This window comes from Mercenaria mercenaria, chromosome 13, assembly GCF_021730395.1.
Source record: "Mercenaria mercenaria strain notata chromosome 13, MADL_Memer_1, whole genome shotgun sequence".
NCBI classification, from domain to species: domain Eukaryota; kingdom Metazoa; phylum Mollusca; class Bivalvia; order Venerida; family Veneridae; genus Mercenaria; species Mercenaria mercenaria.
This window is the reverse complement of record NC_069373.1, coordinates 18,269,357-18,291,799: the sequence shown is the minus strand read 5'-3', so window position 1 is coordinate 18,291,799 and position 22,443 is coordinate 18,269,357. Positions and strand designations below refer to the sequence as shown.

The 22,443-nt window shown below is 35.9% G+C and overlaps 1 protein-coding gene across 4 annotated transcripts in view; it reads left to right on the top strand.

Annotated features, from left to right (window-relative positions):
* The first annotated feature begins 413 nt into the window (after positions 1 to 413).
* Positions 414 to 22,443, top strand: part of LOC123529532 (UBX domain-containing protein 7-like) — a 38,825-nt gene continuing 16,795 nt past the window's right edge. For 2 of the 4 annotated variants that reach the window (XM_045309901.2, XM_045309899.2), the window contains exons 1-4: positions 446 to 542; positions 10,189 to 10,300; positions 11,590 to 11,654; positions 14,553 to 14,624. In XM_045309901.2, coding sequence (XP_045165836.2) covers positions 485 to 542; positions 10,189 to 10,300; positions 11,590 to 11,654; positions 14,553 to 14,624 — 307 coding nt within the window. In that variant the 5' untranslated portion in view covers positions 446 to 484. Of the gene's footprint in view, positions 543 to 10,188; positions 10,301 to 11,589; positions 11,655 to 14,552; positions 14,625 to 17,905; positions 17,933 to 22,443 lie in introns of all 4 variants that reach the window. The other 2 variants (XM_045309897.2, XM_045309898.2) reach the window with 2 other exon arrangements.

The following is a 22,443-nucleotide window of genomic DNA, read 5'->3' as shown; positions in this document are numbered from 1 at the left end:
TTTCTATATACAGTGCAGATAAAAACGTCCATATGGTTATAATTGGTTATTTCCTTTGTTTTGCATTTTATTGATTGAAATATGCAGGGTTTTTTTTTCAGAATATACACAAAATTATTGTAGTTGATAATATACTAACTGTAACTGCTCAGTCATGTTGAGTAATATCCTGACCAATTAAATTATAACTCTTACAGCAAAGCAATTCAAAAAAAACTCTCACTCCTTTGTCTGGTACTTTCTTGTGCTGTTACTAGGGTAAATACTTTTTGAAATTTGTCATTTAAGATGGATATATGTGAACCTATTTACAGTATGTTAGTTCTTGCACTTTCTTCAAACATAACCGTTTTTCTTTTTATCTAGTACTAAGAAAAATAGACGTACGGTACGGTGCGGGAATACAGAAAAAAGCTCTTTGAGAAGGCAGGTAACTCAAATTCATTCGACAGCCTCGGTCTGGTCCATTGCGCGAACAGTCGAAATGGACAAAACAAGGAATAAAATAGAGTCTGTGCTTGCTCAGTTCTGTTCTGTAACAGGTAAAATATATCCTTCCTTTTGTACACAATCTTATCACAATGTTCTAAACCCATTTTGAAACGATTCGTCGAAATGATATACGGGAAGAAAACGTATTCAAACATTCTTCGGATAATTTCATTTTCGGATGTTCTCTTCCATTATCTTCATAATTTTGTTTAAGCCCAAGGGCATTACGTCTCTGAGGTGATTAAATATCATATAAAGGTGTATGTACATAGTCCAGCTTTAAGACGCACCAGCTCAATTCTTTGCATATATGTCAGTTTTCCACGGACATAATAAATTTGAAAGCTTCTGTTATTTTACTCTTTTCAAAGAAGGCAGTGGCTAGCGAACCGGAATCGGTTCCCTAGACAGCAAACTTTTTCGTCCGGAACCGGTTCTGTAGCCAAAGTACCGTGTATAGGCTAGGGAACCGGAATTTTATTTCTATGCATAAAACTGGCGAAATTTTCTTCGTTTCTTTTGGTAAGGCTAAAAAAAAAAATATGTGTGGTTCAGGTAACCCGACCGACCCAATTTTTTCATCGCCGACCCTAACACTTTTTTATAGTTTTTTTGTGGTTTTTAACCTGGTACGAAAAATATTGAGTACGAAAATATACGAATCAATGCAAGCGTCTTATCGATTACGATTTCAACATGGAAGCGGCTAGTGTTCTCACCGTGACAGTGGAAAAATGTATTCACGGCGACTAGAAACGCATTATGAAGGCAATGCTTCACTTGTCCCTCGTCGGAGATGTATTTATGGAAATTCATAATCAGACAACTCGAAAACTGGCCATGTAGTAGCCTATGTATAACAGAATGCCACTTAGAATTGCATATATTGTTGAGATGCTTTCCATGTGCATATCTCACAGAATTGTGACCAACTATGTCTGTACCAACTGGCGTCGAAGGGGAAAAAAAAAAAAAAAAAAAAAAAAAAAGCCTACCTACCTACCCTATTTTTTTTACCAATTTTACCTGAACCACACATATTTTTTTTTAGCCTAAGTATCATGTGCATGTTCTTATCTTAATAAGTTAATTAATGTTACTATTTCAGCAGGCTATGCCCTTTTATTTATTTGTGTTTACTGTGTCTCCAGAAGTGTACTCGCCGAATACTGTCCGCCATATCAAGTCAAGTGAAATGATAGAATAAACTAGTACGAATGAATGCGAAATCGTCGACACTGGAGCCGAAATAAACTTGAAATTTAAACTTAAAAGGTGTAAGACAATAAAAGAAATGATTAAAACAAATTAAGTAATTTCTGTTACTGGTACTGATGATAAACCCGGACAGATGATAAAGTTGACCACCTTGGAAATATTTGATTGCAATCGGTTATTTATAAAATTGAATACACTATCTAATAGTTTCCATTTACAACATTAACTGGTGTAAATAAAAACAAAATTGGTAAATATTCTGTATAAATAAATGACTTACATTTATCTGTATAAAAAATATTTATCCAAAATTACGGGGGAAGAGGGTGTTTTTTGCGCATGCTCACTGTCGCCACATGAAGGCCTGACATTGGGTCACTTTTCATTACTTGATCAGGAATGATTGTTGCAGCTTTTTGGGGAAAGTTTCAATATAATACTACGAAGAAAATTTTGTAAATGACAAAGTGTTCGAATTTATCATCAGTCAGCCTGCTTACAGTCCCCATTTTACTAACCCCTTTCAGGGCCTCACTTCGTGTGAGTTTGCTAACTAAATATAAATTTGAATTATGTAAAGTTTTCAGCAAATGTTAAGCTTTATTTTGATACCAACCATTGATTACAAATTGCAGAAATAAAAAAGTTACAGGTTAAAAACCTCATTTTCTGTTCGGGTTTATCATTAGTACCAGTAATTAGTATTGATTACATATCTTTGAACGTGAAATGCCGATACAAACAAGTATTTAAAGTGATTAAAGAATCTGTATGAATTTTTAAGGGCAATTAAATTAATTTGTTCATCTATAAACATGTAATGACGCAAATACAAACCAATATTATTGTATATTTAAATAATTTAAATATAGTACAAGTTTAAAGCAACATTTAATAACATTTAAAAACTGAAGTAGTTTTCACGCATTCACATACTAGTTTATAATTATCATTCCAATACGGCAGACACGTTATATATGCGGTGAGTACACTTTTGGAGACAGTAAACGCAGAAAAAAAATGCAAGTGCATGGTAAAATTAATTAAGATAATAATATGCATGACACTTACCAAGAAACAAAGTGGATTTCTGACACTTACCAAGAAACAAAGTGGCAGCATTATGCATAGAAATAAAAGTCCGGTTCCCTAGCCTATGCACGGTATTTTGCTTAGAGAACCGGTTCCGTACGAATAAGTTCGCAGTCTAGGGAACCGATTCCGGTTCTCTAGCCACTGCCTTCAAAGAATGTGTCTAGCAAGGGTATTACCGGTGTATTTTGACTTTGATCATACACATAACTACACGGAAAGCAAACCTGCCTTACTTACAGGGATCAGATTTAACTTTTTTTCCCACTAGCAAATTGCTAGTGCCATTTATTTCCACTAGCAAAATAATTGGTTCCACTGGCAGTTATTTAAAAGCTGTTTCAGTGCTGAATTTATTAAGTTGTTTTGTTGTTGTTTGGTTTCATGTAAAAGTTCATGGCCCAACATGCCAGGGACTTCCTTGTTTTGAAAGTATGAATATTATATGAACCAATGTAGAATCTACTCAACGATTCTTTGGACTTTTGGCTGGACGTTGAAGTTTTAAGTTTTTCTCAGGTCACTGCCTCTAATGTTGCTAGCATTTTCGGTCTCTGCGGGCCTTTTTGCACCAAGAAACATGTTATTTTCCACTCCATTTCCGCAGAACTTTGCAAATTAGGCCAAAAAAAAAATATGTATGTTTCCTGTGACATGCCAGAAAAAAATAGGGTAGGTAGGTCGATTTTTTTTTTTTTTTCTTTTTTTTTTTTTTTTAGAATACACATCTTTACAGTAGTGGAATTCCCTTGTCTTTGCTTTTGCCTGTTGTCTTACCAATACATATAATTATGTCTTTACTAGATGGCAGATGCTATACACTTTAAATACACTGCTTTTTATATACCCTTTGGCTTTTAGTCAAATTTTTAAATACATGCCGTCAGAATATTTCAACAGATGCACCTTTGGGATTCCATTGGTTCAAGCCTAGCTTAAACTCATGATTTTTTATGTCAAGGCAGGGGTGTAATTTTTTTTCCACACCACCTGCCCTGCAGGACTACTAACCACTAAAATCTGCTTGCCATTAGTGAACAGTCACTTGCCCTTATAATTGACGTGTTTAATATTGTCACTTTTATGAAAGGAGTATTATACAATAAGTAAATTTCAAATGTAACACTCAGTAGACAAATACTATTCTCTTGTACCCTACATTTCCTTTTTAAGGTGGCATATTTGTTCTTCTTAAACTTCTTTTTTACAGCAGACATTTTTATTTTTCTTTCCTGTATTTTTGTCAGCAGCACCAGCCAGTTGCTCTCCAAAATAACTGCAACGATAGTAATAATAATTAAAGTCTATCCCCTCCCGTATTTTCCTAAACTATTAGGACAGCATAAAATATTTAGTTACCGTATTTTCCCGAATTAAGGCCCCCCCTCTAATTAACGCCCCCCACCCATTTTGGAGGGGAAAAAAAGTTAACAAGAACGGGGAAAAATCACCTACCTCATTTTTATAAGTCCACATAATAAGTAATTTACAGTACTGAAGTCCAATGTATTAAAAATTAAACACACTTTTAAACAGTCCATGTACCGTAAGTCCAAAACATTTGTACTAAGTACGGTACGTAACAGAAAATTAAACGGTAAATACATTTTTGATTTGTTTTTACACCACTCGCGCACACGCTTCCTGCCGACTTTAAACATACTTGCAGCAATGTGTTTACGATATACCCTTTTCTTCGGCAGTTTTAAGAACTTTTAATTTAAAAGCAGGCACAGCAGCGTGTCAAACCATTGACATTGTGTATTGCGCTATTAGCTACCCGCATGTACTATGGAAAATGTTATTGGAGTACACAGCTGTTTGGGTCATGACGTAATGTGTAGTGTCGCGAGCGTGTCAAAAAGCCAGACATGGAATACACGAGGTACCGTATTTAAATGCATAAAAGACACACTGCATTAAATTGGATGCCAAATAATTACGTTTTAGGGGGATTAAACAACACAGAAACACTTTACAGCTAGTTTGAACGATGTTTTTAAGTTTTGTAAACATTTTCATTTTTTATTTTTTTACCTCAAATAAACGCCCCCTCTTTGGAAAATGTAATGCCCCCGGGGGCGTTAATACGGGAAAATACGGTATTTTCATTTTCTCAAGACTTATTTCCCGAAAATAATTATTTTGAAAAGTGTCCCCAAAATATGGACATAATCATCATCCACACACCCTTTGTGAAAGCGGAAAAAAAAACAATTATCTGAAATTAATCAGTTTATAAGCTAAGTAACTGGCCTTGTTTTCATCATTAATTAACACCGTCCAAAGAGCTAATAGAAGTGTGTCGGTATCATGGCATCTGAAGAGAAGATCAAAGCGGTATAGTTGCCCGAGATTGTCATGGCATTAAGTCATGTTTTTGCGCCATGTGAAACATCACTGTTTGATCGTACCGCCTCGCTTCTTTAAATTGTTGAGAAGAAATCAATAAAAAAGTTTCTTCTTTATTTTTTTTTAAAAGCGAATGTACAACATCACGAATGACCTCTGTGACCTGTTTGCCCTCGAAGAATTTACATTATTGTTAGAGAAGAATATCTTACAAAGTGTCGTGTCAAAAATAATACTTGTACTAAAAGATTCATGTAAAACTTAATTAAAAACCGCAACAACATCATACTGCGTTATTCTAAAGCCACATTTCTATTTACATTCACGAGGTCACGTAACCTATTCTGCTGCGCTAACAGAAATCTGTTTGCGAAAAATCGTTTTACTCCATGTATTTAAATTGCTGCCGCTTTTTCATTATTTAAGATTTTTTAATTCTGTTTTTATACTTTCTGTTCAAAAGTCTGAATTTTATGACCATATTATGTAGCATTTATTTACTTTAAGAAAGAAATAAGTAATTAAGATCGCGCTGTTTGAAATGTTACAAGTGATTACTTGAAAATTCGGCCGTTTTTATAGAATTTTGCCTACATTTTTGTCAATGTCTTATTAAAATTATTATAGAATTTAAACTGTATTACTTCTTAAGCGGTGTTGAAAATTTGAAGCGATTATATTAAAAAATGAATGCACCACGCGCGTTTTTTGTGTTCGTGTTGATAAACAAAAGTAACGGCGAGATTAGATATTACGATAGGTCGCACGTGCTCGTGGAATGGAAAATTACCGGCATGACGTTTTGTTATCCTTATGATTCGCGGGTTAATTCCAGTCAATCCAGGTATTTTTTCGTGATATAATTTCTGAATTTGGTAAAGTTACGACGTTAAAACCACTCGCCCGATCGGTCGAGTATACAGCGAAGTCCACTCGTCCAAAGAGCTATAAAAATAAATATTCTTTGACTCGTCCTATCCAGAATTTTCACAGTTCAATGTACGATGGAGGTGAATATAGAACTGTCAGATCCTTCACAAGAAACTGCCTGTCGGCGGGTGGACTTGTTCAAAAAGCCCGGTGAATGTACATCGATCCGATGTTCCTAAATGAGAGCATATAATTTTTTTCGTACCCGCAAATTTTCGTCCGAAAAAAAGTTTAGGGTCGGGGGCTAAAATTAGGGTCGGTCGGGTCACCGGAAACATACATATTTTTTTTTTACGCCTTACAGACCAAAAAGAAAACAAATATTGCATAGACGCTTACTTATAGATATCCGAAAATTACTTGTGTATAAAACGACAAGCGTCTACAAGCAGTCACGTGATTATCAGTAAATTAACTGCCCTAAAGGAGTTTTTAATGGGAAAAGGACAGTTTGAGCAAATTCCCCAATTTTCGAACTTGATCACGAAAATATTCCAGTGCCATGATTTTCTACTCGCATTTTTTTATTCTTACTCGAATTTCTCGAGTTGGCGACCGCTCAATTCGATCCCTGTTTTAATTCTGTTTTACTTGTTTATCATCAATCCGTTTCATTATTTCAGTCAATCTGACTAAAGTATCGTCAGAGGTCCTAACTGCACCCCTGTCCTAACTCCGCCATCTTTTTTGTTTTGCTTGTAGTCTCAAGAGATTTTAGCGCGCAGCCAGTAATTTTTTTTTCCCTTTTGGGAAAAGGTCCGGTACCGGATAAATTGGGGAAAATAGCAGTGTTTTTACTCAGATTGGGAATTTTTATAGTTAATTAATAACATCATTTAGAATGCTTTTTCCTTTAATTCCATGTAAATAGCATCAAACAAACTGTTTAAATGGTTAAATAATGGTGAATGTCAATGTAACCAAGTTTTATTTCTGCAATCATCAAAATGCAAACTTAATTTGGTCATTTGGGGAATTTTTGGATGATAATTGGGAAAAAAGATTGCATTTTTCAATTGGGAAAAGGTCCTTTTAGGGGTACTTTATAAAGAAGGAAAAAAATCGCTTGCGCGAGAGAGTGACAGCGGGCATTTTTTACTATGTCATAGTACATAATCTCAGATATATTTTCCAGCAAAAATGCGATATAAACAGGCAAATATTGCAACTTCTACAGTTTTTATGTGTTTTTCCTTAATGCAAAATAACTCCCTGCAAATATCCCCCTTTTAAATACAAAATACAAAAATTTTAAGTATTTCAAGACTGTTTTAATTTTGAAAATCCAATGAAAAAGTTGTTAAGGACATATGCTAGAATTCAGGGGGTGATTTTTCCCAATAATAGAATTTCTTCAAACTTTGGATATTTAAGGACAATCATCTAAGAAACAAAAGTATGCAATAAAAATCATAGGTCAACAGTATCGAAGAAGAGTTATCTGCACTTCTGCAAAAATGCTGTTTTCAAGGGCAGATAACTCTTTTTCAATACCGGTGACCTTTATTCGTGTAAATTTATACATCATATTGACACAACAAATACTACACCATTCAATAACACATGTTATAACACAGTTTAGATATCACAGACATATTTTGGTGACTAGTGCACTATTGTGACATGTATAAAACACAGGATAACCTGTAAATGCCTTACGGCTTATTTCCAACAACGTCCTTTATAAAAATTACCATTTGTGCAGTATTACTGCACAAGTATGTTGTCAACACTTGACATGCATATATTACACAAACAATGTTATCACAATAAAAATCATATATCACATAAAATCTACATGTACATTTGACTATAATATAATTTAAAAAAAGATGTAACTGGAATCCTCAGCCAACTTCATATTTAAAATCAGATGGGTTTTTTTTAACTTCCTTTTAAAAATCATATTTACTCTTTGTATTATGAATACTTCGTGGTAATTGGTTCCAGTCTAAAATACTATTATAGTAAAAAGTTGAAGTTGTAAAACCATAAATATGAAGTTGGCAACACATGCACTGTTGTTGTCTGCATGGTACTGTGTTCTCTAGATACTTTTACTCATTCTGAAGCCCCAACTTTTACTGCCCTGGTAGTAAATTTTGTAGGAGGAGCCTATCAAATAACGCTACTCTAGGCTGGCTGTCAGCTAAAAATAGCTCCCTTTCAATGATTCACTAGCAAATGTAAACAATGGGCAGTTGAAGAAGAAATATGAACTTACATGTTTTGATGGTTACAAATTAATATTAACCATATTTTGTCCATCCATATTAGAATCAATCTTATGAAAAATTCAGTGTTGATACTAGCATTCCTGATATTTAATCTTAATGTAAACTGACCAGTGAAACATCAAAATCAAACATTCATTTAGCTTTTCTGTCATTGCTGACACTGGCCCATTAATTGAGATAATCTAGTAAACTATTCAAGTCAAGGATTTTGAACAATACACACAAATTAGCAAATGTTGCTGTGAATGATAAGCTGTTTGAAATAATTTATCATTGTATGTCTTTAGTTTAGTTCTCTACATCTTCATTTGTGGCTCAATCTTTATGAACTTTGGTGAGAATGTTTGTCTTGATGATCTCTAGGTCAAGTTCAAATCTGGGTCATTTGGGGTCAAAAACTAGGTCACATGGTCAAATCAAAGGAAAAGTTTGTGGACACTCTAAAGGCAACAGTTGTGACTCAATCTTTATGAAACTTGGTCAGAATGTTTGTCTTGATGATCTCTAGATTAAATTCGAAACTGGCTCATGTGGGGTCAAAAACTAGGTCAGTAGGCCAGATCAACTCTGGTTAGCGATATAGGACCATCATGGCCCTCTTGTTTTCATGATGCAGCTCGCTCTTGGATGATATCATGGATAAATAAGTTCCATTTTATCAGGCAAGGTACTGAACAGTAAAATATTAGCTATGATCAGTGATTCATTTTGCCGTGCGTCCTGCGTCAAAGACGCATATTTTTCACCGGGGACGCATTAATTTGAAATGTCTGCAGCCGCGGGACGCAAACAATTTCACTGACATAATGTGTACCTTTGTTTACTTCCTCTAATGGTTTAAAAAGTAGAACGGATGTCGTGGATAATTTTCATGCGTCAAAACTACCTTATCACCGTTCGATTTGTAAAGCATATTCTGATTAGACAATAGTGATTTTTTTAACCAATCGGTGACGGTCATTTATTTTATGTTTGGGAGTATTGTTTCCAAAGTACCCGGATATTTCGGCCAAAATATTTCAACAATCTGACGATGCCGTTGAAAAAACAGCAGAAGTTAGATCCCAAACAGCAAAAACTTTCCGTTTTTTTTTTTGGTCTAACTTTGAGTGAATCGTCGGGTACTGAAGAAGTGAGCATTTCAATAGAAAATGAAGCAGCGGCTGCGAGCACGTCGGAAAATCAAGATAAGAAAAAAAGAAAATTTGTTTCTAAATGGCTCACTCTTAATTCGTGGTTATACTATGACGAAAGTGAAGATTATATGTACTGCACAATCTGTACTGACAACATAAAAATAAACATTATGAACAAAGCTGCAAAGAACAGAAACTTTCAAAATACAACTTTTAACAGTTTTTTTTTTCTCCTCATCCTGTTTAGTTCAGTTCTGGTGCAGATATATAGGATGTAAAACCTATTAAATCAATTAATCAGTCAACCAATATACAATGTAAAGGATGTGAAAAAGCAAACAATTCAAATTTGGGACTTGCTGTTTCATGATATATAATTTTTATATTGAGTCCCTTTTTGACTCATTACTCACTGGCTGGGACTCATTGTTTCAAAATATTCGAGTCCCATGGACTTGTATCTTCAGATTTCAAAATGAATCACTGTATGATAGCTCAGTTAGGCTGTTAAACCTCTAGGAAGTTACAAACATAGCATCTTAGCTGAAATTGTGATGTATTTGAAAACTGTTTATTAAAATCAACACTCAGCTTGCAGGTGCATTGATTTTTCTTTTGAGACAAAATTTGACTGAAAAATCTTACTTATGATATTAGAACATAAAATGTTGTTTAGGAAAAATATCACATTTTCTGATAAATCAGTGTAAGCCAGACATGTTATGTTGTAGGAGCTGATGTAGCTGTGGGTAGACAGTTGTTAGAAGCATGTGGAGGTAACCTGGAATTGGCCATTAACATGCATATGGAAGGTGGCGGTGCTACAGCCACATCAGATACAGAGTAAGTCTCAATTTTTTTTTCAAGATACTGTAAAATCATTAAATTTCATGGGCATGGAATTCTGTGATTTTGGCCTAACAGCAATGATCATAATATGAATGAGAATTTTACATGTTTGTTGGGATTTCAGGGCTTGACTTGAACTCTGTAGAGCCTTTGCACATAGAGGAACTTCAACTGTTCTATTCAGGGCTCAGCTTTAACACTGCAGGGCACTTGCCCAAAGAGCAAGTTCAATTATATTTTTACTTGCCCATATGCAATTTTTGGTTGCCAAGATGTAACCTGGTAATGTGATTTTGTAATGCAGTATAGCAACAAAAACAGTAGTACATGAATTTTCACTTGTTTCACTTGCCTGACAGGCCACTGAGTATGATTTTTTACCTGCCCGCAATCCACTGCAGTCCTTATGGTCGAGCCCTGCTGTTTCTTGCATGAACCCAATTTTTGGTTGCCAAAAAATGTAACATGGTGATTTGATGAGACATTGTAATACAGTTTAGCAACAATAAAGAGCAGTACATGATTTTCAGAGAAGTATCATTTGGGATCTTTCATATATTTCACATATTTTTTGTAAACTGTTTGACATAATATATGGTATTGAAACTTTTATCACTTGTTTACTATAACAGTCTCTAACTGTAGGCAAGAGTACATAACTCTGTCAGGTACTTTGGTTGAATTCTGGCCCTTTTTGGACTTGTAAAGTGGTTCAGTTTTCGTACACGTCCACATTTTTATGATTTTATCATAACTATTTGAAATGTGGCTTTTAACCTTTGAACACTTGTTCATCATCATGATCTCCATCTGTAGTGGAGGGTATGTAAATATGTCAGAGATATTTACCATAATTATTTAGTACTTCTGCAAGATCACTACAATATCATTACACATTGCCATATAGTGCAAGACTTGTCCAGTTCCACAAATACAGGTACATTGTTTGTCTTATCTATTTTCCTTTTTTTGTCTGAAAATCTCTGGTAATATTTTGACCCCATACTTACATCAATGCTTCGAATAGTCGAGCGCACTGTCAACAGACAGCTCTTGTTGTTTGAAATAATGTATGAGCATGTTAATTTCAAGGATAACAATTAGTAAAGGTAAATACCATTGTACGCATTGGTTGCTGAGCCATAGAAATAAAAGAAGTATGTAGTATAGCACATGTTGAGGAGTTAAAGTATTATTCTTTGCCAATTAATTTGAATTAAATAATTTGAAACAAAATTCTTGAAGAATAATCATTGTAATAAAGGATGTTGTTTATACTACAGCGATGAAGTGAGAGCACCTATTCCACAGATACAAGAAACCTTGGTGGATGATACCCCTTCATATGGTAAGAACTAATGAAAATTTAGGGTAATGTCTCCAAAATATGTCTGTAGGGTAGGTGAGGTAGGAACATTGTAGGTCTATTTTGTGTTTCAAAATTTAAAGTGTTGCTGTTAATGATTATAAAACAGAGATGGTATAGACAAATTATATGTCTATTGTGTTTAAAACTCTCCTTTGTTGGTAACTCTTTTTTTTTCTACAAGACTCAGAAGAAAGTTGAGGGTAAGAAGTTCTAGGGAAATGTTAACACTTTCAACTTTATTAACCCTGTTTGGTGCAGCTTAGCCATATTAGTTCTAGATTTGGAATTTTTGAACACTTTCCTATGGGTTTGGGTAGTAATCAGGATTGCAAAGCACATTAAGTAGCAACCACAGCTGATAAAGAAATCAATGGCTTATCAGCTGGAATTCTGGTGATTTCTAGGGGTTAGTGTACTTTTTTCCCCATAAAATCTTTTTTTGTCATGCTACAAAAACATAAAAACTACCATTTAAAAGGTGATAAAATTATCTTTCTAACAGTATAAAACATTCATAAATCTGATTTACAGTCATTCCAGATGCCCCAGTAATTAGTTAATCTGACCACTGTTTATTGACAGTTTGTTGTTAATTGCTTTATTACTCGCCGCGGGCAATAGGAGAGATCGCCGTGACGTCACGCGTTAACATCTGTTTATCTGGTGGTTGGCAAAACAAATGATTTTAACACCGTTTGCGTACTGAATCAGAATTTTTAATTTTTAATAACTTTTTTGCTCATTTATGGATTTTCAAAATTCAAAAAGATTTGAAATACTAACAATCTTCATATTTTTGTATCCAAATATCTTTTTTCAATGAATAACCGTTTTAAATGACATATAATTTTAAAAGCGGCGTAGTGATTTTCACAACCTTTAGAAAAACAGTGTAAGTTAAGCGTTCATAATTAATCCATTTTATTTCGAAATAACAATTAAAAGTAATCAATAAATTGCTTGTTTTATAACCTTTCCATTGATCAAAAAATTATTTATGTAATTTGTGTTTTAAGAAAGTTTAGACCGTTAGAAAAACATCACTGTTTACAAAAAACATGGACGGTCGGCTTCTGCCCACCCGATCACTGTCTTATCAGTTCTAAAAATAGAATTTGTATACAAACACGATCTCTCCTATATGTACTCCTTTCAAATGCAAACGCGGGTCGCGTAGTGCTCATTAATATTCATATGACTTGTATCAGAAGACAGCCGATTGGACGACCTACACGTAGGTGTGTCTTAAATTTGCATACGACCCCCCAAACCGGAGAAATCGTTCCGTAAAGTTGACGTGAAAAATACGCCCAAATATACCATATTCGCTGAATTAACATTTATTTTTAATAGATACAAACCCTAACAATTAATTTGATACCAAAATCATGTTTCGGAACCTATTACAAGTATGCCGCATTTTCATTTAAAATTCAAACTCCCCGCTTCCATTTTTTTTTCACTCGGCGGTCCGCCATGTTGGAAAATTGATCAATTAGGTCAATGCGGTAAATCGATTGATTCGGCTCGAAAATCATGTAAAAAGACCTATTTCCACCGGTTTTTATTTGGAAAATATGTATGTCTGTAAAAAATATTAATATTTGACTGAAACTACGAAGCAGAAGTAATATTTATTGAGAAAATTCAATGTCGAAACAACGCTGACGAACAGCTGACCGGAATTTCACTTTCGTTATGAATTATTTTCTTATTTAAGGAAAAGAGTCACGAATTGCCCCCAGAAGTGAATGTTCCAAAATATTGTTTTTATTTCCAATTAAAGTCTGTTAATAATTGTTATTACTTACGCAATTTCAATGCATAAAAGGACGATTTTTCATACGCGTTTCGTACTCAACCTGTTCGTACCTAACGGGTACGAAAAAATGAAAATATCAATTCAATAGTATTGTTCATACATGGCACGTGTCTAATGCTTATTATGTATTATTTTTGTTTAGGAAATCATCTGAAAAGTATATGTATAATAATTTAAAATGTATAGTCATATACTGATACAGTATACACTATGTATTTCAGAATTACATCTGGAGTCATGACCGGTCTAAGCCAATTTGCCAGTCCGCTGGAATATCTGATACATTAAATTTCTTAATTAAAATGATAGATTTAGTTTTTATATGCTTTATTTTAGAATCCTAGTCCTATACATTATGTCTTGTATGTCTTATGAAAAAAACAGTGAGAATATGGTAACATACTTGAACTTGGACAGTGTTGGAGTCGAGCTATAACAATTAGAAAAAAAAAAATCGTAACCATGTCTCATTGTAAGTGAAATATAAAGGCAACTATACACCTTATGCCAAAACAGACACCAGAAATGTATTCTACAGGAAAAATACCATAAGTATGCCAAATTTCAGCTACTTATCATTTAAAATGAGTGGAACACCAAACATTAATGTAAACATAGGAGTTTTAACGGTCCGCCACTGCGAATCAGTTCCTTATTATTTATATAGAGGAAAAATTCCAGAAAAAATGACATTTTAAGAAATTTCAAATCTTCATAACTTTTTTATTTTTTAAGATATTTCAAAAATTTAAAAAGTTCTTTGTTTGATTATTTAAGCAGAATATGAATATGTTATTAAAACACTGGTTAAGCTACTTTGAAAAATCAGCTGTGGTTGCTACATTAAGGCAAATGGCCTTGGACCACATGATGTAAATTGCTTGAGTCAGTCCTGGTACTCTAGTGAATGGATTTTCATTGTAAGTTGTAAATTATAAATCTATGAAAATAATGCAAATAAACTGTTTAAGTTATTTGTTATTTTCTTACAATTGTCAATGATAAAACTTTGTCCATAATTAGTGTTAAATAGGTTTTATCTTGATTGTTTTCAGGAACATTTCGAGGGAGGAAGAGAAAAACAAGATCAGTGTTTGATGGATTCAGAGATTTTCAGGAAGAAGCACGTAAGGTTTAAAGCGTACTATCATTTTTAAAATGCATGTTCAGATTTTAGGGTAAAAATTTCAGTCAGCTTGAGAGTTTGATTCTTTCCGAAGAAGAACAAAGTGTAAATGGCATACAGTCTTTTGAAACTTAACCTTCAGCCTGCTAAATTTCTAAAATGGACTGGTCCATCATTCAATTTGGGCATTTAATATTTGAAGGGTTGTTCACTGAAAATTTACTGACTCGCAAAGGCAGAATGACTTGCCGCTAGCAGGCTAACGGTTAGGCAGAAACAAATACTTCAGACAGTTTACTCAGCTTGAATCAAAGTTTTACCCTTGACAAGAACACTATAATCCATGACATTGTATATAAGTTCATCCCACAGCCCATATTAACACAGTAGAATTTTGAACAGAATTTTTTCATCATTATCTCTTTGAGAATGCCATCAACTTCGATGGTATTTGGAAAATGTCATCAGAAGTTGTCTTAATTGGGAAAAATCGATATTCAGATGTACTGTTAACAGTCTTCAGTGGCAGAGATTTCCAGAACTCTACAAAAATCTGTTAAGATTTTATGTTGCCCTGTCATTTCATTTATTGACTTAATTTATTCTAACCAACATCTTGTTTTGCATTGTGTTCAAGACTGGAAAATATAACAAATGAATATATATAACAGATTTATACCAGAAGTCAGACACTACCAGTTTCGTGATAGTAAATCAGAAATGCAGATCTACATGAGGAAAAGAAGAAACACAGATCATGGACTTACCCAGCTCATTTTAGCAATGTAGTGTTATGGCGCTTGAATTCTGGAGTCAGAGAATCCACACACCTTTATTTCACTGCAGTACTAGGCACAGCTTTTTAGCTCACCTGAGCACAAAGTGCTCAGGGTGAGGTAATGTGATCGCTCACCGTCCGGCGTCCGTCCGTCCGTCGTCCGTCCACACTTTCCTTTAAACGACATCTCCTCCTAAACCAACAGGCCAATTTTGATGAAACTTCACAGGGATGTTCCTTGGATGGCCCCCTTTCAAAATTGTTCAAAGAATTGAATTCCATGCAGAACACTGGTTGCCATGGCAACCGAAAGGAAAAACTTTAAAAATCTTCTTCTCAAAAACCAGAAGCCCTAGAGCTTAGATATTTGGTGTGAAGCATTGCCTAGTGGACCTCTACCAATTTTGTTCAAATCATGACCCGGGGTCAAAATTGACCCCGCCCCAGGGTCACTTGATTTTACATAAGAAAATCTTCAAAAATCTTCTTCTCAAAAACCAGAAGCCTTAGAGCTTAGATATTTGACATGTAGCATTGCCTAGTGGACCTCTACTAAAATTGTTCAAATCATGACCCCGGGGTCAAAATTGACCCCGCCCCAGGGGTCACTTGATTTTACATAGGAAAATCTTCAAAAAATTTCTAACAATAAACCAGAAGGCCTAGAGCTTAGATATTTCACATGTAGCATTGCCTAGTGGACCTCTACAAAATTTGTTCAAATCATGGCCCCCGGGGTCAAAATTGACCCCGTCCCAGGGGTCACTTGATTTTACATAGGAAAATATTAAAAAAATCTTCTTCTCAAAAACCAGAAGCCCTAGAGCTTAGATATTTGACATGTAGCATTGCCTAGTGGACCTCTACTAAAGTTGTTCAAATTATGACCCGGGGGTCAAAATTGACCCCGCCCTAGGGGTCACTTGACTTTACATAGGAAAATCTTCAAAAGTTTTCTAAAAATAAACCAGAAGGCCTAGAGCTTAGATATTTCACATGTAGCATTACCTAGTGGACCTCTACAAAATTTGTTCATATCATGACCCCCTGGGTCAAAATTGACCCCGCCCCAGGGGTCACTTGATTTTACATAGGAAAATCTTCAAAAATTTTCTAAAAATAAACTAGAAGGCCTAGAGACTAGATATTTGACATGTAGCATTGCCTAGTGGACCTCTACAAAATTTGTTCAAACCTTGTCCCCCGGGGTCAAAATTGACTCCACCCTAGGGGTCACTTGATTTTACATAGGAAAACCTTTAAAAAAAATTATAAAAATAAACCAGAAGGCCTAGATCTTAGATATTTGACATGTAGCATTGCCTAGTAGACTTTTACAAAGTTTATTCAAATCATGACCCCTGGGGTCAAATTGACCCTGCCCCATGGGGTTACTTGATTGTACATAGAAAAATCTTCAGAATTTTCTAAAAATAAACCAGAAGAGCTTAGATATTTGACATGTAGCATTGCCTAGTGGACCTCTACAAAAAGTTTTCAAATCTTGTTTTTAAAGTTACTTAAAAGAAAATTTCAACTATATTTTCTCATAATTCTTTTGATTGATTTCTGTTATGATCTTTTGACCTTGAAGACTTGTCCTTAAGTGCAATGATAACAGGTGAGCGATATAGGGCCATCATGGCCCTCTTGTTTTTTTATAACCTGTAATGGGTGGGCACAAAGTATTCAGACAGTCTGTCTGTCTGTTTCCGATTGAAGAAAGCTTAGTCCTACATGCTTTAAACTTCGTAAGGTTGATTGCTTATGGTAATTTGAGGATCCGTATTGTTTTGGGGTCAGTAGATCAAAGGTCAAGTTCACAGTGACCTTGAGACTGAAAATGTTTTCCGATTGTTAACTGAAAAACGCTTTGGCCTACAGGCATCAGTGTTAACAGAATGATTGCCTGTGGTAAGTATAGGACCCCTAATGTTTTTGGCATCAGTAGATCAAAGATCATGGTCACAGTGACCATGAAACTGAAATCTATGACTAAAGAACTCTTCAGCACACAAACTTCCAACTTGGTTGGCAGATGACCCCTATCGATTTTGAGATTGGTTGTTCAAAGGTCATGGGCAAGTTCATGGTGAGCTTGACCTGGAAATTGGTTTCCATCTTAAACTGAAGTATGCTAGTATTTTTTGTCAAAGCCTGTGTGGCTGTCAACCATTGGTTTCCTATTGATATGTAAAGAATGCTTTGGACAACTGGTATCAAACATCTTAGGATGATTGACTGTAGTCAGTAGATAACACCTATTGTTTTTGCAGTCAGTTGCTCAAAAGACAAAGGTCATAGTGATCTTGGCAGGCGGTCATAGGGAGCATGCGTGTTTTACAAACACATCTTGATTGAAGATCTGACAATATACATCATACATCAAGATTTTTTTCGTTTGTTATTCACCTATGTTTTTTTATCAAGAATTTCTCAGATACTTGTTATAAAGAAAAGGAATAGAACAAAACCACAAATAAATACACAATGCTCTTTTGCAGCTGCAGTGAAAGGAAGAAGCAGAAGAAGTATTCAATGTTTCCAAATAATTTTTGTTTGTTTGTTTTTGTTGAGTTCTAAATCACCAATACAGTTAATTTCATGTTGCGACTGCAGCTTTTTAGCCCACCATCATCAGATGGTGGGCTATTCAAATCATTCTGCGTCCGTGGTCCATCGTCCGTCCGTCCGTCCGTTAACAATTTCTCATTATCGCATCTCCTCAGAAACTACCAGGGGGATTTTGACCAAACTTTGTCAGAATGATGTATTGGTACCCTAGTGGTGTCCCCCTGAAAATCAGACTGGTTCAACAATTTTTTAGTGAGTTATGGCCCTTTGTTTATTTCTATAATTTACATAGATTTATATAGGGAAAAACTTTGAAAATCTCCTTGTCCAAAACCACAGAGCCTTGGGCTTTGATATTTGGTATGAAGCATCATCTAGTGGTCCTCTACCAAGATGATTCAAATTATTTCCCTGGGGTCTAATATGGCCCTGCCCCGGGGGTCACATGGTTTATATAGACTTATATAGGGAAAAACTTTTAAAAACCTCTTGTTCAAAACCACGTGGCCTAGGGCTTTGGCATTTGTAATGTAGCATCATCTGGTGGTTCTCTACCAAGTTTGTTCAAATTATCCCCCTAGGGTCAAATATGGCCCCGCCCTGGGGGTCACATGGTTTATATAGACTTATATAGGGAAAAGCTTTTAAAATCTTCTTGTCAATAACCTACAACATTCAAATTTGGACCACATGTATGGTTTTGAGTGGCAAGATGAACCTTGACATGAGTTGACCTTGATTTTGACCTAGTGACCTACTTTCACATTTCTGTAGCTACAGCCTTCAAATTTGGACCACATGCATAGTTTCGTGTTCCAAAATGAAATTTGAGCCCGCCCGCTTAGCTCAGTAGGTAAGAGCGTTGGTTTACGGACCGCGGGGTCGCGAGTTCGATCCTCGGGCGGGGCGTATGTTCTCCGTGACTATTTGATAAACGACATTGTGTCTGAAATCATTAGTCCTCCACCTCTGATAATTCATGTGGGGAAGTTGGCAGTTACTTGCGGAGAACAGGTTTGTACTGGTACAGAATCCAGGAACACTGGTTAGGTTAACTGCCCGCCGTTACATGACTGAAATACTGTTGAAAAACGGCGTTAAACCCAAAACAAAAAAAAAACAAACAAACAAACAAAAAATGAAATTTGACCTTGATTTTGACCTAGTGACCTACTTTCACATTTCTCAAGCTACAGCCTTCAAATTTGGACACATGCATAGTTTTGTGTACCGAAACAAACTTTGACCTTTACATTGACCTAGTGACCTACTTTCACATTTTTGAAGGTACAGGCTTCAAATTTGGACCACATGCATAGTTCTGTGTTCCGAAATAAAATTTGACCTTGATTTTGACCTAGTGACCTACTTTCACATTTCTCGAGCTACAGCCTTCAGATTTGGACCACTTGCATAGTTTTGTGTACCGAAATGAACTTTGACCTTAAGATTGACCTAGTGACCTACTTTCACATTTCTGTAGCTACAGGCTTCAAATTTAGACCACATGCATAGGATTGTGTACGGAAACAAACTTTGACAGTGACATTGACCTGGTGACCTACTTTCACATTTTTGAAGGTACAGGCTTTAAATTTGGACCACATGCATAGATTTGTGTTCTGAAGTGTAATTATGTCTCCCCCAGGAGACATATTGTTTTTGCACTGTCTGTCCGTCCGTACGTCACACTTCATTTCCGAGCAATAACTGGAGAACCATTTGACCTAGAACCTTCAAACTTCATAGGGTTGTAGGGCTGCTGGAGTAGACGACCCCTATTGTTTTTGGGGTCACTCAGTCAAAGGTCAAGGTCACAGGGGCCTGAACATTGAAAACCATTTTCGATCAATAACTAGAGAACCACTTGACCCAGAATGTTGAAACTTCATAGGATGATTGGTCATGAAGAGTAGATGACCCCTATTGATTTTGGGGTCACTCTGTGAAAGGTCAAGGTCACAGGGGCCTGAACATTGAAAACCATTTCCGATCAATAACTAGAGAACCACTTGACCCAGAATGTTGAAACTTCATAGGATGATTGATCATGAAGAGTAGATGACCCCTATTGATTTTGGGGTCACTCTGTGAAAGGTCAAGGTCACAGGGGCCTGAACATTGAAAACCATTTCCGATCAATAACTAGAGAACCACTTGACCCAGAATGTTGAAACTTCACAGGATGATTGGTCATGAAGAGTATATGACCCCTATTGATTTTGGGTCACTCTGTCAAAGGTCAAGGTCACAGGGGCCTGAACATTGAAAACCATTTCCGATCAATAACTAGAGAACCACTTGACCCAGAATGTTTAAACTTCATAGGATGATTGGTCATGAAGAGTAGATGACCCCTATTGATTTTGGGGTCACTCTGTCAAAGGTCAAGGTCACAGGGGCCTGAACATTGAAAACCATTTCCGATCAATAACTAGAGAACCACTTGACCCAGAATGTTGAAACTTCATAGGATGATTGGTCATGCAAAGTAGATGACCCCTATTGATTTTGGGGTCACTCCATTAAAGGTCAAGGTCACAGGGGCCTGAACATTGAAAACCATTTCCGGTCAGTAACTTGAGAACCACTTGACCCAGAATGTTGAAACTTAATAGGATGATTGGTCATGCAGAGTAGATGACCCCTAACGATTTTAGGGTTACTCTGTTAAAGGTCAAGGCCACAGGGGCCTGAACGTGGAAAACCATTTCCAATCAATAGCTTGAGAACCTCTCGACCCAGAATGTTGAAACTTCATAGGATGATTGTTCATGCAGAGTAAATGACCCCTATTGTTTTTGGGGTCACTCCGTTAAAGGTCAAGGTCACAGGGGCCTGAACATTGATAACCAGTTCCGATGAATAGCTTGAGAACCACTTGACCCAGAATGTTGAAACTTCATAGGATGATTGAACATGCAGAGTAGATGACCCCTATTGATTTTGGGGTCAGTCTATTAAAGGTCAAGGTCACAGTGGCCTGTTCATGTAAAATCATTTTTTGGAAATAACTTGAGAACCACTTGACCTACAATGTTGAAACTTAATAGGATGATTGGACATGCAGAGTAGATGACCCCTATTGATTTTGAGGTCACTTAATCAAAGGTCAAGGTCACAAGAGCCTGAACAGTGACTTGAGAACCACTAGGCCAAGAGTGTTGAAATTTAGCGGGATGACTGGACATGCCAAGTAGATGAGCCCTATTGCAGCCAACCATCAGTGTCTCTTTGACTTTCGCTCCTGACCCCTATTGACTTCTTGCCTATAGGACTTTGCATTGGGGGAGACATGCTCTTTTTTACAAAAGCATTTTCTAGTTTGACCTTGATTTTGACCTAGTGACCTACTTTCACATTTCTCAAGCTACAGCCTTCAAATTTGGACCACTTGCATAGTTTTGTGTACCGAAATAAACTTTGACCTTAAGATTGACCTAGTGACATACTTTCAAATTTCTCAAACTACAGCCTTCAAGCTTGATGCACATGCATAGTTTTGTGTACAAAGAACTTTGTCCTTGAAATTGATCTAGTGACCTACTTTCACATTTCTCAAGCTACAGCTTTCGAATTTGGACCACATGCACAGTGTTGTGTACGGAAATGAAATTTGACCTTGAGCTAGTCAATAAATCTTGAAATTTGGAACACTCAAAAATGGCACATTGGTGGGGCGCCAAGATCACTCTGTGATCTCTTGTAGTGATGGAGGAAGACACTGTGGATGAACACATGAGTAGAACTTTGATCTGTAAACGGCCTTGGGGCATCCTTGTATGAAAGGGTTCTACATCTTTTGAGGGGTTTCACACCTACAACCAAGGGGGGCAAGAGATCAGTGACTTTAATCACTGGGCCGTGGAGGCACTTTATTTTACAAATTTTGATGTTTTAACTTGTTTTTATTGTTGATCTTTTGACAATCAAGTCTTAAAAAATGTTCTAAATAGTATCATTTGGTTACAAGCTTGCTTTTTATACGCCTTTGAAACGGGATGTTTTATCAGATCACTGACGGCTGCTGGGTCGCATCCACAAAAGTTGTATGCTGTCTAACTTGAGCAGTTCTTATCCAGTATTCAGCAAACTTGGTCACAATATTTATGGGCATAATTAGTCAGCAAATTTTTGATAAAGATTCAGATTGTCTTATTTGCAGTGCAGTAATGTTTCTTGAATTACTCAAAACTGCAAGAATTGACAGTGTCACTCTCTGACTTGACCAATCTTGTATCTCTGACATGTTTGGTAACCAGATACATAGTTTCAGTCACTCTTGAGTTATTGCCCTTGAATTACTGAAAATTGCTACATGTTATTTTGACTATCCAATTACCATCCCGTCTCAGTCACTTTGGAATTACGGTCCTTCAGAAGAAGGACTATCCTGAATACAGTCTAATATTTAATATGTCAGTCAACATAATTAGCTTTTTTTAATTTGCAAGAAAATCCTTTTTAT